Genomic DNA, 19,611 nt, shown 5'->3' with positions numbered 1-19,611 from the left:
AATGCATTTATACATGACACACATAATGCCCCTTACCCATATGCTGAACACTATTGCACAACCAACCCACCCGCAGACAGCACTCGCACAGCCGCTAACACTGTGACCTCTGCCTCTGCTTGGATGTTTCCTCATACATCTTGCCTCAAAAGGCCATGCAGCTCCTGGCCAGTTCTGCTAACGTTGGGTGCCTTTTTTTGCTGAAAATTCGTCATATTTGCATTGTTATGACCAGCACACACAAGGAGCTTCCAATGATTAAAATGATATGCGGCATGCCTATATTCTGTGTGCGACTGTGGCTGTACCTGCATACGGAATGCTATGTTACAGTGATTTCCATGAATACACTATTTCATATGCAGATACAGCCTCACTCACACACATAATATAGGCATGCTGCATATCATTTTAATCAGCAGAAGCTGCTGATACCCCTAGGCATTCCAAATGTCCTAGGCAATTGCCTAGTTTGTCTATGCCTAAGGCCCGGCTCTGACATAGACAAACAAAAATAAAACATGAAAAACTCATGTCAATAGTGGTCGACCTTTTGACTGTCAACCTAATATACCTTAACCAAATGACAGCACTAGAGACAAGCGAGAGTGTGTCAGAGAGCGTCTGGTACAAAAGATAGAAGCACTGATCGCGTACAGGCAAAGGGGGAGATGTATCAGGCCTTGGAAAAAGAACATAGAGATAAAGATATTCTACCCCCCCCCCCCCCCTCCAAAAAAAATATATATATATTACCCTGGGCAGAACTGATAAGCTGCTATTTATTTAGAAAATTTTGACAGTTGCTTCCTCATTGATAACTCAATAACTTGAATATTTAAATTCGGGCAACGCCGGGTACTTCTGCTGGTTGCTTGGTAATACACAGACTGAAAGACAGCAGTATGTGGGGAACAAGATGGATGGAGAATATTTGGTGTATGATGCGGTACTTGTGGAGTATCACGGCTCCCACGACCTGCATCGTATGCAGATCGTATGCTAAAAAATCGCATCGCATACGATCAAATCGCATGCGATGCGATGCGATGGCACCCGATTTTGCACTGAAATGCATCAAAATGCATTGAAATGTGTATTAAAGTTGTGAAATGCCCCCAAATGACATTTTTCATAGTGCACCACCCCCACTATCAACGTCAACCCGAAGCGTGGCGAGCGCAGCGAGCCCGCGAGGGGCGGCGGTACGCGTCCTACGACCTTTTCATACCCCCACTATCCACGTCGGCGCGGAGTTGAGAATAGAAAGTGTGGCGAGCGCAGCGAGCCACCGAGTCCGAAGCGTGGCGAGCGGACGCGGATACCTTCACAGCTATACGCGTCCCCTCGCAGGCTTCACAGGTATCCGCGTCCGCTCGCCACGCTTCGGGCTCGGTGGCTCGCTGCGCTCGCCACACTTTCTATTCTCAACTCCACGCCGACGTGGATAGTGGGGGTATGAAAAGGTCGTAGGACGCGTACCGCCGCCATTCCAGTAAGAGAAATGTTGGGGACTTTAATGGTTGCTAAACTGAATCAAGTAACTGTTGCCATAGTACTGCACAGGTAAAGTGATGCCCTGCAGTGCTTGTGGCTCACATTGGAGAAATCACTGAGGGGTAGATTTATTAAGCTCAGTAAAGTGATAAAGTATCTGGTTTTTATAACCGGCCAATCAGCACCTACCTGTCATTTTACAAACCTGAGCTGATTGGCCGGTGATAAAAACTAGACACTTTATCACTTCACCGAGCTTAATAAATCTGCCCATGACTATAGGAAGAACCACTAGTAACTAACTTTTCTGCAGCTGTTAAACAGGCCCCTTAACATAGAAATAAGTGATTCCCAACTAGGGCTCATAGCCGTCCTATCAGTCCCCAGAGGCGCACTATGTCATTTATTTGTATGAACGATAAGCCCGATGCATGTTTGTAAGTCAAGCAAAAACGCAAGTAACTGGGAAAAACCATGTTTTACTGCAGGTGAGACAGCTGTACCATGGGCTCAATTCAGACCTGATCGCTGCTGTGCACAGCGACCGATAATCTATATACTGCGCATGCATATAGACCGCAATGTGTGTGTGTGACGCCTTTTAGCGGTGATGTCCGGGTACTTTTTTCCTTCGCTGACCTTTATTAAGGTGATTGACAGAAAGCCGGCATCTGGTGGTGGAAACCGGACGTTCAGTGGGAGTACGCGACAGAAAAGCGCAAGGCGTGCCTAAGGAAACATAGGTGTGCCCAAGCGGATTAAGGGTGGGTATGTGATGTCAGTCTGTATTCATTGCAGCCACCCTGGCTACTCTGAGCTTGCGATGAGTGGTGACCAGTGGGGAATCATTCGATGTTGAGCATCTAACTAAATGGATTTTGACATATTCACTCGGTTGCAAAACCATACACATCTATTCGTACAGCGAGCACATACATTTGCAAGGTGGAATTTTGCTATAGTGGGGTGGCGTCTACCTGTTCGCTGGCCCCTGCTAATTCACACAACAGTGATCAGCTCTGAATAGGGCCCCATGTGCAGAGAGATACAGATGTGAAAGGAGTTCCAACTGAAATCTTGCAGTTTACAAATAAATCAGTATAAAATTTGCTACATGCAAAAGAAGACAGTATTTATCCTGCACAGAAAAAAAAAATGGATTTGCTCCCCCTGGATGGTGACATGGTTTGTTCCAGACACAAAAAAACTTTATTTTTTATTTTTTGCTTTACTTACAAACCTGAATCAGGCCCACATAATATAAAATCGGGCAAACATCTCAAAGTACCACAAATGTTTACTTTATATGTTAATGTTTTTGCTACATGTGCATGTGTCAGTCACACTGTACAGTGCTGGGATGGTCTTGGGATGATATCGTAGTGTAAAGAACGACAATGTCTACGGCTGCGACATTTCCATAGCTTCTCAGATCCGCTACGTGCGAATACACAGCAGTGATGCAATTAGGCTCCACCTCTTAGTCAGGCCCATTACCTCTTTTTTTTTTTTCTACGCAATCAGTGTTTATTGAGGTAAAACAACAAACATACAGTGTGACATACAAAGTTCCATAGGGACATCAGGAAATATAGAGGATATCAAATCAGGAGAAATATATAGTCCCATGTAAGAATGGTCACAGGATGAGTGTATAGATAATACAAAATTACAATGGAACGTAGGTTTGTTGTATATAAAACACAACTAAAAACAGCCGAACGTATCTATTAAATCTAGGCCCCATATGGTGCTCCATCCATCTATGCCCCCTCCCGTCAATCCTATTGTAGTTCTATGCCCCATTTGGTGCTCGGTCTGTCTGCCCATGCCCCTGTCGCTGTGTCCGTATATACACCTATATACTCACGTGACTGTTTATATCTGTCCAGTTGTCCACCTATGCCTCCTCCCATTCGTCCATAGGTCAATCTATGCCCCCATACCGTCTGTCTGGAATATTGGGCCTAATTCAATCCTGCTGGCTAGGCAGTTTATATTCTCTGCCTAGCGAGCAGATAAGCACCGCCCACCACCCAGATGGAAGGTCCACCCGCTTCTGATCTAATCTGAATTAGGTCCATTGTTTTCTTTAACTATTATGCTATAATGACTAGTTACACCTCTCTGGTCAGGTGGCCACAACCCTTCCATCAAATCACCATGCCCCTTAAGGTGCATACACACTGTACAATTTTTTTGACCAATTTCATTCATTACGGCCATTCTGAACTAAATTGGTCAAAATATCTTTCAGTGTGACTGCGACGGAGGACGAATGATGATGCGTATACCCGCCAGTTGTTCATCAAGGTTGTTCGTGAACTGTGCATTCAGAGTAATTTGGATATATTCCAAAAAGAGCCTATAAACTGTAGCTAGATCTTTCGTCTTTTGTCTGTCATCAATATCTTTTGTCAACATCTTTCGTCCAGGACATTGAGTTCAAGGGAAATGTCTTTCTACAAAATTGGTCAATAAAATTGTACAGTGTGTATGTACCTTAAGTGGGCCTCTGTGATTGCATTTCCCTGGTGGGCCCTTTATGTCCCAGTCTGACACTGTCTGTCTGTCTGTCTGTCTGTCTGTCTGTCAGATTTAGGGGTGAGGGCGCCCGTAGGCACAACATTAATGGCCGCCCCCCTGCCTAATTGTATTATTTTTATTGATTAGTTATAAGCCCTCATTTAATGATTGCCAATTTAATATAATAATAAAAAAGCCAACAACTGTAACATTTTCTTTTATTATGTATACATATTTCCTAAGTAGGACAGGTTACAGGGGCAGTATCTGCATGTCCTATCCATTTACATTCTATATAAGATGGAATATAGTACAGTGCAGTGGATATTTTGCAGTTACTGGTTCATTTCAGGCCGACAGTACTATCACATGCATCCAAGTGCCGCCCCCAAACATGTGCCGTCCCTAGGCACGTGCCTCACGTGCCTAATGGGAAATTGGGCACTGGTCAGACATTGTATAGTGTAAGCCCAGCTAATGAGACAGATAGTTACTGACTGTTCATCAGACCTGCTTAGTAGAAACACAATAGGACAAATCTAATAAATTGGGAGTTCTATTGAAGATGGAATATTGCTAGGGTTGCCACCTCCCCCCACATCAAGCAAGTCGGCGGAACCTAATTCAGTAAGAGGGCGGAGCTACGATATTGGCTATTAAACATAATTGCCCATTAAACATAATGCCACCCACGGGGACCTTGCTAGCATTAGCTATACAGTGGAGGGTTTAGGGTTGATGCCACCCTGTGAGAGCCCTGTGGGGACAGACATTGCCACATGGTGGGAATGGGGACAGAACAATGCCGCTGGGTGTGAAAGGGTGGTTCAGTGTGGGTGTTGAAGAAGATGCAGAGTGCAGTGGGACAGAACAGTGTTGCAGCCAACTAGGAAGGGCGGGGGGAGGGGGCCACACTGAAGATGGGTTGGATGTGGGGGGTTATGGTCATAGCACACACCTGCTACTACAGCCTCTGTGAGTAGAACAGCAGCTCCCCTGTAAGTGCACTTATGGCACACACCCAGCAATCGCTACTATGCTGTGAGTATAATACCTGGGGTTACATGGTGCCAGTTGCAGTGCTCTATCTCCCGCCTGCCATGCACACTTGCACAGCACACAAGGAAGGAACATTTCCCTGGTAACACAGCTCCTCCCACTCTGCCACAGACAGAAAATACACTTTGGCTACAGCCACGGGGGAGTTTAAGAGTGGAGTACAAACCACAAGAAAATGGCCACCGCTGTATGAGGACACAGGGACATCACTGCTGGATTGCTATCGGTAATTGACTGCGCGCGGCTCGCTGTGGGTTGAATGATGCAAGCCGGGCAGTGGCAGCGCCGCAGGGGAGGCTGTCCAGTCACCCGGAGTCCTGGAGGGTTGTTTAGGATTCGCTGCACATTCGCCACTGGTCGCCGCGTTCCGGAGCCTCGCCGGCTCCTGTATTCAACGAGTCAGGGGCTCGCTGCCCCTGACCGGCAAATTTGAGCTCCTGCGGCGAACGCCGCAGGGAGCCTGAGGACGGTGGCAGGCAGGGAGATGGAAGTCTCCCTGCCTGCCCCAGAACGTTTGTGGGGGGGAGGTGGGCTCCCCGGGTGCCAGGCAGCACAGGCTGCCCCCCGGGGGTGCCAGCAGGGGACCGCGTATATTCACTACACCCGATCATGAATATGTAATGATCGGGTGAAGTGAATATATAAATATCTAATGAGCGGCTCGGCTCCGGCCCCCTGCTGGCTGCTCTGTGTAAAAAAATAAAATAAAAAATATATATATATATATTAGGGCGGAGTGAAAAAACTGAAATTGAGAAATTCAAAATCGGCTAGTGTGGGAAAGTTGTGACTTGAACTGAATAAGAAATGTGCAAAAGCTTTTTGATCTGAGTCAACATCTTCTGTTCTGGCAAGAGACCTGAAGTTTCACTTTTTTGGTGAAAATGACGAAAACTATGAAGATGCTCCGATCTAGTTATAATTATGTCAGGATGTCTTAGAGTGGATCATTAATATACTTTAGCATAGTAAAAGAGAGTACGAGATTGTCCTAGTGCAAAGTGAATGACTTTGGTGGGAGAAAAAATCCCTAATAATTGACCCATTTTCATGGTCACAATTGTGAATATTGTGTGTTGTCTCCTGAACGTGTTTATAATAGAAGAAGCACAAATACTCTAAATGGAATTTCAGTGACACTGTGTGAAATATAACACTGCATAATAGCCCTTAATCAGACCTGATCGCAGTACAAATTTGTTCTCAAAATGGGCAAAACAAATGCTGCATTGCAGGTGGGGCAGATGTAATGTGCTGAGAGAGCTAAATTTGGGTCGGGTGTGTTGAAACTGAAATCTAAATTACAGTGTAAAAATAATGCATCCGGTATTTACCCTGCACAGAAAAAAAAAATAACTCACACAAATCTAAAGGTGTCCATACATCTACAGATCGATTGTCAGATTGGGCCGCTTGGAACAAACACCTGGTAATATCTGAATGACAGTTTTTCAGCATTTCAAAGCAAATGGTCAACTGTCATTTGCTCTCATCTTTTACCAGGATTTTGTTCCAACCAGACAGACCGGACAATAAATCTGTAGATGTATGGCCACCTTAAATCTCTCTGCACATGTTACATCTGCCCCACCTGCAGTACAGCATTATTTTGCCCATTTTGAGAACAAATTTGCACTGCGATCAGGTCTGATTAAGGGCCACTATGCAGTGTTATATTTCACACAGTGTCACTGAAATACATGAAATTGGATTTATGCTGCTCTCTTTGCAGTGCATATACAAAGATAGACAATCCTGTGTATATAAATAAGAAATAACTGTTGCAGTCTGTTATTGAAGAACATTAACTGTTACAATAAGTATTACAAGTAAGTGTAAACTGTCTAATGTATCATTTTACATATCACTTCTGTTTATTGACAGAAAAACAGTGTTGCATCCCCTATACTGGGAACATGATTGGGCGGCATTACAGCATATAATTATGCCAAAGATAAGCCAATATATTAACAGTTAAATACGTTGAAGTGTATTATGCTGTAATAAATTGTAAGCTTGCAGCAGGGCCCTCTAACCCCCAAGTCTGTCTGTCTGTCATTACCCAGTTTGTTTTATCACTGTCTACTATTGTAAAGCGCAATTGAATCTGCTGAGCTATATAAGACACTGTAACGGAATCTGCTGCGCTATATAAGACACTGTAACGGAATCTGCTGAGCTATATAAGAAACTGTAAGTAAATAAATAAATAAACAAATACATCTAATGTTTAGGGGAAAAAAAACAAGAACATTGATTCAAAAAATAACAGGTTAATCATTCTATGAGTGGTGTCCAGCAGTACATATATGCCAATCACTGTGTTCATTTCTAGGTAGCAGGGCCGTCTTAACAGCAGTGTGGGCACCTGGGCAAAGCAATGCACTGGGGCCCTTACCCATTCTCCCCTCCTAGGGGTGGGGGGTGGTATCAGCAGCAGCTTTGATGTCCCACGGGTGGCAGGGGGTGCTCTATCTTCCATTCAACATGTAGGACCTGGGCCCTTATTCTGATCGGTGCGGCCCGATCAGAAATATGCGGTGATGTCCGTCTTGGCGAATCCCCGCCTTCCATACGGATCGCCACCTCCGTCCGTATGCGGATATGTGGCGGTCCGCATGAATGTGGACGGGGATACGCCTCCTCCATGGTGGGAGCAGCCCCTGCATTCGATGGTCGCCGAACATCGAATGCAGGGCCGCACGCTCCACCAGGTCCCGCAACACAAGACCACACGGACACTTGTCCGTGTGAAATCTTGTATGGGGGCGGGCAGCTGACATCCGGCGATGTCAGATGCCCGCCCCGTACCCACGCGTCACGGCCTCATTACCATGCATACGCCCATGAAACGCGGGGCGTATGCATAGGGTAATGAGGATAAGTAGCCCCTCACGCCCCTCTACGCCCCCTGTGCGGCGTATAAAGAATCCATGCGGCGAAATCGCCTGCACATGCGCAGAGTGACCTCTGCACATGCGCAGACGATAAACATCGGCGGCCCGTACGCAAGCGGGAATATCCGCACCGATCAGAATAAGGGCCCTGGAGCAGTAACTTCTGCTAATTACTCCTTTACTGCACAGGTGGTGGGAGGGTGAACACTAACGTGTGGAAGGGGGCACTGAGCTGTATGAAGGGTCCCTTGTAAATGACTTCCAGGGAGGAAGGGGGTGTTTTATACACAGGGGACGGTTGAATAATGGAGTGGGCTTAATATTCGTCATTTTCCGGTGGAAGGGCAGCTTGTTTGACTGCAGATATCGCCATTATCTGGAAATAGATTTCTTAGCCTAGGATAAAAACCTAGAGTCCCAAATTTCCGGAGGTGCTGGGAACTTGGGTATAAGAGATCAGGAGCCAGAGCAATCCATTGACAAAAATATAAAACTACACCAGGCGTTTGGAGCTGGAGCAGGGACCGGCTGCTGGAAGGCTGATATTCTGGTTCTGGGCATGATAGAGATAAGCCGCTAGTGTCAGAGAGCACCTGAGAAATATGACTGGAAATTGTAATTAACAGGTCGGATGTGGACTGCTGCTTTGAAGTTGGATATCTGCAGTGCCCCAGGGCCAATTTTCAAAATTCTGGTATCCCTGGAAAAAGGGTATCCTCAGCTATCATACGCCTGGGGCCCCTGGGCAAGTGCCCATTAAGCCCATACAAAAAGACGGCCCTGCTAGGCAGGATTGATCAGCAATACTTATTACAGCATAATGCACTTTAATGTATTTAACTGTTAATATATTGGCTTATCTTTGGCATAATTATATGCTGTAATGCAGCTGCAGGTGGGGCAGATGTAACATGTGCAGAGGGAGATAATGTGGCCATACATCTACAGATTTATTGTCCGATCTGTCTGTTTGGAACAAAATACTGGTAATGGATGAGAGCACTTTGCTTTGAAATGCTGGAAAACTGCCAAAAACTGTCATTCAGATATTACCAGGTATTTGTTCCAACCAGCCAGATCTGACAATCGATCTGTAGATGTATGGCCACCTTTAGATTTGTGTGAGTTATTTTGTTTCTGTGCAGGGTAAATACCTGCTGCATTATTTTTACACTGTAATTTAGATTTCAGTTTCAACACACCCCACCCAAATTTAACTCTCTCAGCACGTTACATCTGCCCCACCTGCAATGCAGCATTTGTTTTGCCCATTTTGAGAACAAATTTGTACTGGAATCAGGTCTGATTAAGGGCTATTATGCAGTGTTATATTTCATAGTGTCACCGAACTTCCATTTAGAGTATTTGTGCTTCTTCTATTATAAACACGTTCAGGAGAAAACACACAATATTCACAATTGTGACCATGAAAATGGGTAAATTATTAGGGATTTTTTCTCCCACCAAAGTCAGTCACTTTGCACTAGGACAAGCTCGTACTCTCTTTTACTATGCTAAAGTATATTAATGAACCACTCTAAGACATCCTGACATAATTATAACTAGATCGGAGCATCTTCATAGGTTTCATTATTTTCACCTAAAAAGTGAAACTTCAGGTCTCTTGCCAGAACAGAAGATGTTGACTCAGATTAAAAAGCTTTTGCACGTTTCTTATTCAGGTCAAGTCACAACTTTCCCACACTAGCCGATTTTGAATTTCTCAATTTCAGTTTTTTCACTCCGCCCTAATATATATTTTAAATTAAATATATATTCATGTGCTTACAGCACATGAATAAAAATAGCATGCCCCTCCTCAGAATAAAATTCCAGATTTTTTGACACCAATTGTAAAAAACAAAACACTTCATTTTAAAAGTTCACATTCCACTTCACCATAAAAAGATAGCGATTGCTTCTCGGTGAATCATGGCGAAAAAAACCTTGAAATGTATTCGCCATCTGGTCATTGAATAGGGTGATTCACCGTTTTAGTCAGAAATTCGCCTTACAGCACAAAATCGCCATAAAAACCTGGAGAATCAGCCTCATTGAATACCGCCCAATATTGTAATATTACTTGAGAAGTAAACAGTCAGTGCCAGGCATAACCCAGCTTCCTATGAGCAGGCAGAATCATAAAGGGATCATGTCAGGGACTTTGTGTGCACAGGTCACCAGCCTCGTGGGTGTCAATAAATTCTTCAATTGTATGATGTAATGTCCTCTACTTGTCACCTGATCGGAAGATACAGCTGAACAGACAACTGGAACACAATGGCTGCTACAGGTTATTACACAGAAACTGTCAGTTCATCTTAGATAATGTGGAATTTTGCAGCTCTGGTACCAATTGAGAGGTTTAATTAAATTGCACAGCTATATGAACTGCATACAAATCCAGTATGCCTTATATTCAATGTGAGTCCAAGGAAATGTAGAGTCTATAGGGGTTATTCTGGTTGCCTTGCGAGTCCACCAAACCCCGCCTGGGGCGCCATCCATTTGTGATATTAGCGATAATTCCCTCCACCAGATGGTTTTAAATGGACGTACCGTACTCACATAAAAAACACTTGAATGACTCCTATAAAGGTATCTTTTGAGTACTGAAATTGGCTCCTATGGATCGCGGCAATTTAAAGCCTCCGCCACCACCAGGTACATGAGGGGGGGAGGGGACAGCCGGAATCCGGAAGGGTTGCCCCCCTTTCCGGGGGGTCGGGAGGGGGACCCAATTTTCGGGATCCTCCCGGCCATCCCGGGAGAGTTGGCAACCCTGGTGTACAATTGATCTTAGCTGTTCTACGTTGCAGCTGATAACTGGGTGATTGTGCAGTTTGATAACAATTGCTTGTTGAGTCCGCATTTGGTTTTGAATGCAATGAAGAATCAGGTCTATTTCGTCTACGTGAGTGTAGTATTTGGGAGTGACTCCTACATTTATATATGGCAAAAAAAAAAAAAAAAACATTATGGGGGAAATTTACTAATATGAAAAACCTAGTTTTTCGTATTAGTATTTCCCCTACGACTGCATACGACTGTTTCAGCCGGATGCAAAGTCGTGTTCCGGAGGGGAATGTACAAAGCAGTGATATACGACTGCTTTGTAACCCTCCGATGGTGTAACCATTCGTATTAGTGGCCGTATATACGGCCGCTAATACGAATTTTTCTGGCAGTCTGCACGGATCACTCAGATCCATGCAGGCTGCAAGGTGTAAAAAAAAAAATAGAAAAATAAATAAATATTAAAAAAAAACGGCGTGGGGTCCCCCCACAGCTGTAACCAGCACCAGGCTGACAGAGCCGGGGCCGGTAATTAAAAATCAGGGAACCCGACAAATAGGGGTTCCCTGATTTTTAACAACCAGCCCCAGGCTCCTGTTCTGGGGCTGGTTCCCAAAATACGGGGGACAAAATGACTAGGGGTCCCCCGTATTTTAAGAACCAGCCCCAGGCAAAACCAGCCAGCAGGGTAATGCCACAGCCGGGGGGAGACTTTTTATACAAGTCCCCCCGGCCAAAGCATTCAGCCCTCTGACCAGTCAGCCTGGCCAGGGGCGTTGGGGGAGTGGGGACCCCCTCAATAAAGGCCCCCCCTCCAGGACTTACCTGACCAGGCTGAAGCCTGGTGGTGTCCCCGATGCCCCTGGGCGGTGGGCATCGGGCTGATTCAAGTGTAAAAAAAAGATTAAACTATTGTTTTTTACTGTGGCACTACAAGTGCCAGCAAGCCTCCCCAGCAAGCTGGGACTTGGAGAACCACAAGTCCCAGCCTGCTGGGCATTAAAGGGCCCGCTGGCACTTGTAGTTCCACAGTTAAAAAAATAGTACACAAAACACACTGACACAAATTTTAAATAAAAGTTTAATACACACATCACACACACACTGATACTTACCTATCTTGATCCCGTCGGTAGGTCGCTGGCTCCGATGTCGGCGGCTCCGGGGTCGGCGTCCTGTCTGAAGAAAATCCATGGTGGACCTGTGGAAGGAAATCCTACTCACCAGGTCCTCCATGGATGGTCTTGTGTCTTCTGTCTTCTTTTCCAGGGCTTATTTCTTTATCTTCTTTCTTCTTCTTTACGCTGCCGGGCTCCCGGGATTTTCAGAGCTTCAGAGATGTTTCCTCCTCAACGTCTGGACTAAGAATGAGTTCTAGCCAATCAGGAGCCGACTTTACTGGCTCCTGATTGGCCAGAATTCATTCTTAGTCCAGACGTCGAGGAGGAAACATCTCTGAAGCTCTGAAAGTCCCGGAGCCCGGCAGCGTAAAGAAGAAGAAAGAAGATAAAGAAATAAGCCCTGGAAAAGAAGACAGAAGACACAAGACCATCCATGGAGGACCTGGTGAGTAGGATTTCCTTCCACAGGTCCACCATGGATTTTCTTCAGACAGGATGCCGACCCCGGAGCCGCCGACACCGGAGCCAGCGACCTACCGACGGGATCAAGATAGGTAAGTATCAGTGTGTGTGTGATGTGTGTATTAAACTTTTATTTAAAATTTGTGTCAGTGTGTTTTGTGTACTATTTTTTTAACTGTGGAACTACAAGTGCCAGCGGGCCCTTTAATGCCCAGCAGGCTGGGACTTGTGGTTCTCCAAGTCCCAGCTTGCTGGGGAGGCTTGCTGGCACTTGTAGTGCCACAGTAAAAAACAATAGTTTAATCTTTTTTTTACACTTGAATCAGCCCGATGCCCACCGCCCAGGGGCATCGGGGACACCACCAGGCTTCAGCCTGGTCAGGTAAGTCCTGGAGGGGGGGACCCCTTTATTGGGGGGGTCCCCACTCCCCCAGAGCCCCTGGCCAGGCTGACTAGTCGGTAGGGATGAATGCTTTGGCCGGGGGGACTTGCATAAAAAGTCTCCCCCCGGCTGTGGCATTACCCTGCTGGCTGGTTTTGCCTGGGGCTGGTTCTTAAAATACGGGGGACCCCTAGTCATTTTGTCCCCCGTATTTTGGGAACCAGCCCCAGAGCAGGAGCCTGGGGCTGGTTGTTAAAAATCAGGGAACCCCTATTTGTCGGGTTCCCTGATTTTTAATTACCGGCTCCAGGCTCTGTCAGCCTGGTGCTGGTTTCGGCTGTGGGGGGAACCCCACGCCGTTTTTTAATTTATTTATTTTATTTTTATACCGCAGCCTGCACGGATCTGACTGATCCGTGCAGGCTAAAACGAGAATACGACAGGAAAATGGTGTTCTATTTTTCTGCCGTATTTTCGTGGACAAAAGCAGCCGTATTTTCTATACGGCTGCTTAGTAAATCAGGAACCACCATTCTTTTGAATGGTGATTTCTGTCGTATCCTAACGATGGTGTAGACATTCGTATTTGTAAATACAAATACGAATGTTCCATCCCTAGGACTACGAATTGTTGTATTTTGGGGATAGAAAATCCCGAAAATACAAATTCGTAAAAAAAGGTGTATTTCTCCCTACGAATACACCTTTTTTCAACAGTTCCATATTAGTAAATTTCCCCCTATAAATCCAATCAGAATATATAAAATACTCACTGTTTGAAAGCAGTCATTGTGTTTTCTAGATTCTCTCCCGCACCTTAAAAAGAGATAAATACATATGTATGCTTGTGTGCACTACTTGTGATGTATACAAAACTCATATACCGGTAAGTTCTGGCAATGGAGAAAGAACAGACAGAGGGCGGTATTCAATCCCAGCCAATATTTCCGCCTGTGATATTAGCGGCACTCGCTTATTTAATGCTGCAGTTTCCAACAAAACAGATCCGACTTTAAAACAAGTCGGATCTATTTTGCCGGACACAGCCGTGGATTGACGAATTCAATGACGTTTTTTGGCAATCTGTTTTCGCCGACACGCCCTCTTTCTGACAGTCGACAGACGGGACAACGCGTTCTGTAGAGTTTCAGTCGAGCTGAGCGAAAACGGCCCGAGATTCCGACTGTTGGTGCGTTCCGACAGTTGGAATCCCAGATTAAATACCCCCTTGAAGCTTAAATGTAGCAAAAAATATCACAAATGTTTTATTATCTTAGTTTTAAAAAGTATTCACACGTAGTATGATTTTTTGTGAATCTTAATATCAAAGCTTTGCTTTTAACACAAAGGAATTAAGGAAGAGATGAATAAATGCCAATATATATATATTTATTTATAAATAAAACACCATAAAAAAAAATGTCATCAATTAAAAACAGGCAGTTCTCAAGTATGAATTTGTGAACATGACGGCAATTAGATTGTTCCTGCTTTGCAACAAACACAAAGACAATTGTTGCAGCAATCACATTACTGTGTTCATGGATATGTATTATACTGTAGGTCTGATTTGGATCGGGCGATGGGGGTTATTCTGGTTCACTCGCAAAGGCAAATTCCTTCTCAAATGGACAAAACCATGTGCACTGCAGGGGGGCAGATGTAACATGTGCAGAGATATTTACATTTGGGTGAGTTATTTTGTTTCTGTGCAGGAAAAATACTGGCTGCTTTATTTTTTACACTGCAGATCTGACTTTGAAGTAAAACCCCACCCAAATCTAATTCTCTCTGCACATCTTACATCTGCCCCACCTGCAGTGCACATGGTTTTGTTCATTTGAGAAGGAATTTGCCTTTGCGAGTGAACCAGAATAACCCCTAATGTGTATGGGGCTTTAATCTAAAGGTGCCCATACAGAATCAAACCATGTGTACATACCTTAAGCATTTTGACTATCAAATAATACTTTGGTTTACATAACATGTTGACAGTGTCTATTTCTTTTAAAGTAACCGTGTATATTTATCCTAAGTCCTAACAAGCCCCCAAATCACTCAGTTCACAGCCAATGTGATGCTAAGCTGCATGAACTGCAAGGCATACAGTTCTATGAAATATATGGTACAGTTATATATATACCATTACGTGAAGCTGGTGACAACTGCCAAACTGTAAGTACCTGCTCAGGAAGTACAGTATGAAGTACAAAGGACTATTGTGCTCACTGTACATTTAAGATCTGAGCATGCAAACGCAAACCATTTCAGTTGAAACCATTATAATGTGTTTGCCTGTCTTTGAATACTAGAAGACTCTACCAAGCTGTGTCCTACAGCTATACATTCCCCCACACAGGCTTTTCCAGCTCTGACATGAGATAGCAAAAAAGTTGCACAACACAGTAAATCAGAGCCATCTGAGGATTCTACAAAGTCATACTGAATGTGTGAAATCTGCAGACACGTGCAAGTGCTGCGCTAAGGAACAATTACTAGGAAACTACATAACTACCTAATACATTTCAAAGATGCCTTTATAAACAGACTTGAAAGCTTTCAGAAAATTTCCTGACAGGTAGCACTTTTTACTAACGTTCTATCAGGCAAGAATAAAATGTGTCCGTAGAGGCAAGACAAAATCTGTAACAAAATACAGGGGGGATTGACCAATCACCAAATAATCAGCATAAAACATCTGTGTGCACTATGGTAGCAATGGAAGGTCTGCGATTTGTCCTGAAGAAAACTTTCTCTTATGGAATTTTTAACTTGAACGTCAGTAGATTTTCTGACGGTTGGCAATACTATTCACATCAGGATGCCATTCACTACAATAACCTGAACTACCGTGTAACTAACATCCATTTCAAGAATTTAATAAAAGGTTATTAGTCTTCATATATTATCCCAGAATGCCATACTTTGCCAATCTCTATAGCAACCATTACTGTATATACAATAGCAGCCTTTGTTTAAGGAGTGTAAGCTGTTAGTAAACGGCAAAAGAATGCAGACAACTTTGTCCAAGCTTCAGGAGATCAAGGCTGAATTATTACGCTAAATCAAAGGGGATCTGCTGCAAAGATGTAATAGAATTATACAATGTAACTACACAATGCAGGGTTAGAGGTGTCGGTATTTTCCAGTGACCTGTCGCCTATTAAAGCTCAGTATCAGCCTCATTATTAGGCGGTTAGTTCAGTCATATATACTGCCAAATATTGGAAAATACTAAAGAAAGGAAAATAAAGAAAGTACAACAATTGCTGTATTTATTTTTTATTTTCATGGTAGTCGACCATACTGGCTATCCGTACTCATATAAGAAATAAGGAGCCACTTGGATGTATCAATATTCACATAAATAGACAGAGGTCTGCAAGGAACGCGTCTCTGTGTTGTGCTTGGAGTAAAGTGACCACATCAGCAGTCTCTTCACTTATGTAATGGGACACTCACCCGGTAGTTTTATTTTTGAAAAATGGATGTAACTCATAGGCTACAACGGGCGAACGCCATCTGGAGATGACATTAGCTGTGTGGGAAAAAAGTTTGGTAAATCTTACAGCTCTGCCAACCCCATAGAAACCAATAGGGGCTAAATGGGAGGGACTGTAACAGATATGGAGATATAAGGTTTGCCCAAATGAAAAGGAGACTTTTTCTGTAGCGGCGTGGTATCTAATCGCAGTGGGTTTGTGTGTTTACCGCTAGATGGCGTGGAGTTTTTTCTCAGTTGCGTATGTGTAGTGAGCGGCTTCAACTCAGTTTCATTCCTGGAAAGTTGCTTGCGCGGTTAGGCACTTACAAGGGGGGTTTAGGGTTAGGCTGCGGGGTTAGATTGAAGTGGCGGGCTATGGCAGTAAGGTTTAGGTTCTAGCTTTGGGGGGGGGGGGGGGGGGGTTAGTGTCAGGCTGTGGAGAGGAAGGGATAGTGTTAGGCTGCTGCAAGGGAGGTTTACAGTAGGGGGAGAGGGTTATCTTACTAACGGAGCCCCTGTCGGGATACTCCATATCGGGATGCTGCCGGGATATCATATGTATCCCGTCTCATGCGTACATTGGGGCTAATTCCAATATGCTCTGTGGGGATTATTCACATGTAGTTGGATTTGCTGTTTATCGGATTATCAGTACTCTGCATAGGAGCAGGGCTGGTTCTGCAGGTGTGTGAATGTAGTGGTGTGTAACTTACACACTACAGCATGCTATATGGGGGCGGCATCCATTTCTCCAAACAGAGGTGTGTTACTGCCATTTAGCTAAAAGAAGAGGCCAGGGATCTCCATGCAGGTATATTTCCTGTCCTCTGATACACAGGAGGGATCACTACAAGTACTTGTCAGTGGAGTTCTTAGTTATTGTTCTTAGCAATGTTCAGTCAAGTGATATCATCTAAAAAAAAACTTAAAACAATATAAAGTTTTACGGGTAACAATAGACTGTATTTACCAGCATTTAGTCAGTAAAGTCCAAAATACATTGGCATTTCTATAATGGGTGCAATGTGTGTGGTGCACACACCCTCCTTCCATGTTTAATTACTTACCTTTCCGGAGTCCCATGTTGGGTGCTGCAGCTGTGCCATGTTTCCGAAGACCTGCGCATGCACAGTAGACTCTGGCACAATGCCACATCCTATTGCACCATGAAAAGAAGGGGGCCCACCGTTTTCTGCACAAGGGCCCTCTCCTCTGTTAAAATGTCCCTGTTAACGGGCCTTATTCTGGTTCACTCCTTCTGGCAAATTCCTTCTCAAATGGACAAAACCATGTGCACTGCAGAGGGGCAGATGTAACATGTGCAGAGAGAATTAGATTTGGGTGAGTTATTTTGTTTCTGTGCAGGGAAAATACTGACTGCTTTATTTTTACACTGCAATATAGATACAGATGGGGCCGGGCTCATCTTTGCAGGGAATGGCGATGGCGACGCCATTCGCCATTCCCTGCTCCCGCGCCATCTGTGTGTCGGAAGGGGACGCGCGCGCACGAGGTGCGCGCGCGTCCCCTTCCGACGGTGCTGCCGTCCCCTTCCGACGGTCGCCCGGTGCCCACACCGGGCGCCCGCACCCCCCCACAGCCTCCTCTGGTCCCCCCAGCCCCCCTCGAGCGGGAGGCGGACAGTATTGCGTCCGCCTCGCCCGCCGGCCGGATACTGAGACGCACGTGCGTGGGGGACGCACGCGCGTCTCAGTCAGATGGCGCGCCGTGTTGCTGGCGGATCGCCAGCAGCATGCTGCTGGCGATTCGCCAGCAAGCATAAGGCCTGCCCTATCTGTATCAGTTTGAAGTAAAACCCCACCCAAATCTAACTCTCTCTGCACAAGTTACATTCCCCACCTGCAGTGCACATGGCTTTGTCCATCTAAGAAGGAATTTGCCAGAAGTAGTGAAACAGAATAAGGCCCAACACACTTTAATCTGAGGATAAAGATATAGGGCCAGATGCACTAAGCTTCAAAAGGGTACTTGTGTATTATCACGGCGCCCATCGCATCGCATACCATAAGGCATACGATGGTATGCGATGCGATATCGCGCGATGTTGTACAATGTCATACAATTTTAAAATTGTATGACATTGTATATGGCATACAATGCCATACAATGCGATGGGATGCGATTAAAAATTGTATAAGCACCCTAAAGGGTGCTTACAATGTTAAATGCACCCTAATGGGTGATTACAATGTTAAATGCACCCCCACGCCACCCCCCACTATAAACGTGAACCCGAAGCGTGGCGAGCGCAGCGAGCCCGCGAGGAGCAGGGGTACACGTCCTACGACATTTTCATACCCCCACTATCCACGTCGGCGTGGAGTTGATTATATAAAGTGTGGCGAGCGCAGCGAGCCACCGAGCCCGAAGCGTGGCGAGCGCAGCGAGCCCCACGAGGACACGCGCATAACTTCACACGTATACGCGTCCCCTCGCCACGCTTCGGGCTCGGTGGCTTGCTGCGCTCGCCACACTATATAAAATCAACTCCACGCCGACGTGTATAGTGGGGGTATGAAAAGGTCGTAGGACGCGTACCGCCGCCCCTCGGGTTCACGTTTATAGTGGGGGGTGGCGTAGGGGTGCATTTAACATTGTAAGCACCTATTAGGGTGCTTAAAAGCACCCATTAGGGTGCTTATACAATTTTACATCGTATACGGGGCAAAATCGCATCGCATCGCATGCAATCGGGTGTATGGCATGCGATGCGATCAAAAATCTGGTGACTAATTATCGTGGGCGCCGTGCTAGTACACAAGTACCTTCAAAAGTGATAAAATGGAGAGTGATAAACAGCCAGCCAATCAGCTCCTACCTGCCATGTGACAGACTGTGTTTAAAAAATAACAGGCAGGAGCTCACTGGTTGGTTGTTTATCACTCCCCATTTTATCATTTTTGAAGCTTGGTGCATCTGGTCCATAGTAAAATGTCCATAGCAACCAATCAGATGCTAACTTTCATTTATCCAGTACATTCGACAACAAAAGAAAGCTAGAATCCGATTGGTCCTCTTGTTCTCTTTAGAAGGTTTGATAACTCTCCCCCCATGTCTCTATGCGCCTGATTAAGAGATTAGAAAATTGGTATGGAAATGGAGATGATAACATCTATGGCTGAATTATTTATCATTTGGTGTCACCCGGCAAGGAGGCGTTTCAGTGACATCATCAATAATTTGGCTGTAAAGAGAACACTGTGTTTGCAACATGAACCTTTCGGTCATCCGGACAACGAGCATCGAATGCCTTGGTTAATGTGTCTCCTTGAGCAAGGTACCAGATTACTTGTCCTTGAAAAAAACGGAGAAGTTGCAAATAATTAATCAGCAACTCTAAGCAGGTCATGTCAGCTGATTAAACAG

The 19,611-nt window shown here is 45.0% G+C and overlaps 1 protein-coding gene across 1 annotated transcript in view; it reads right to left on the bottom strand.

The window, feature by feature from the left end:
• GDPD1 (glycerophosphodiester phosphodiesterase domain containing 1) overlaps positions 1-19,611 on the bottom strand; it is an 84,514-nt gene that overhangs the window by 45,361 nt on the left and 19,542 nt on the right. Inside the window, exon 2 of the mRNA XM_083172011.1 lies at positions 13,514-13,556. Within this exon, the coding sequence (XP_083028137.1) occupies positions 13,514-13,556 (43 nt within the window). The remainder of the gene's footprint in view (positions 1-13,513; positions 13,557-19,611) is intronic.

The sequence above is a fragment of the Crinia signifera genome, chromosome 2 (assembly GCF_055691185.1).
Source record: "Crinia signifera chromosome 2, ASM5569118v1, whole genome shotgun sequence".
NCBI classification, from domain to species: Eukaryota; Metazoa; Chordata; class Amphibia; order Anura; family Myobatrachidae; genus Crinia; species Crinia signifera.
The sequence above is the reverse complement of the archived record's forward strand: the minus strand, read 5'-3'. Positions and strand labels throughout refer to the sequence as shown.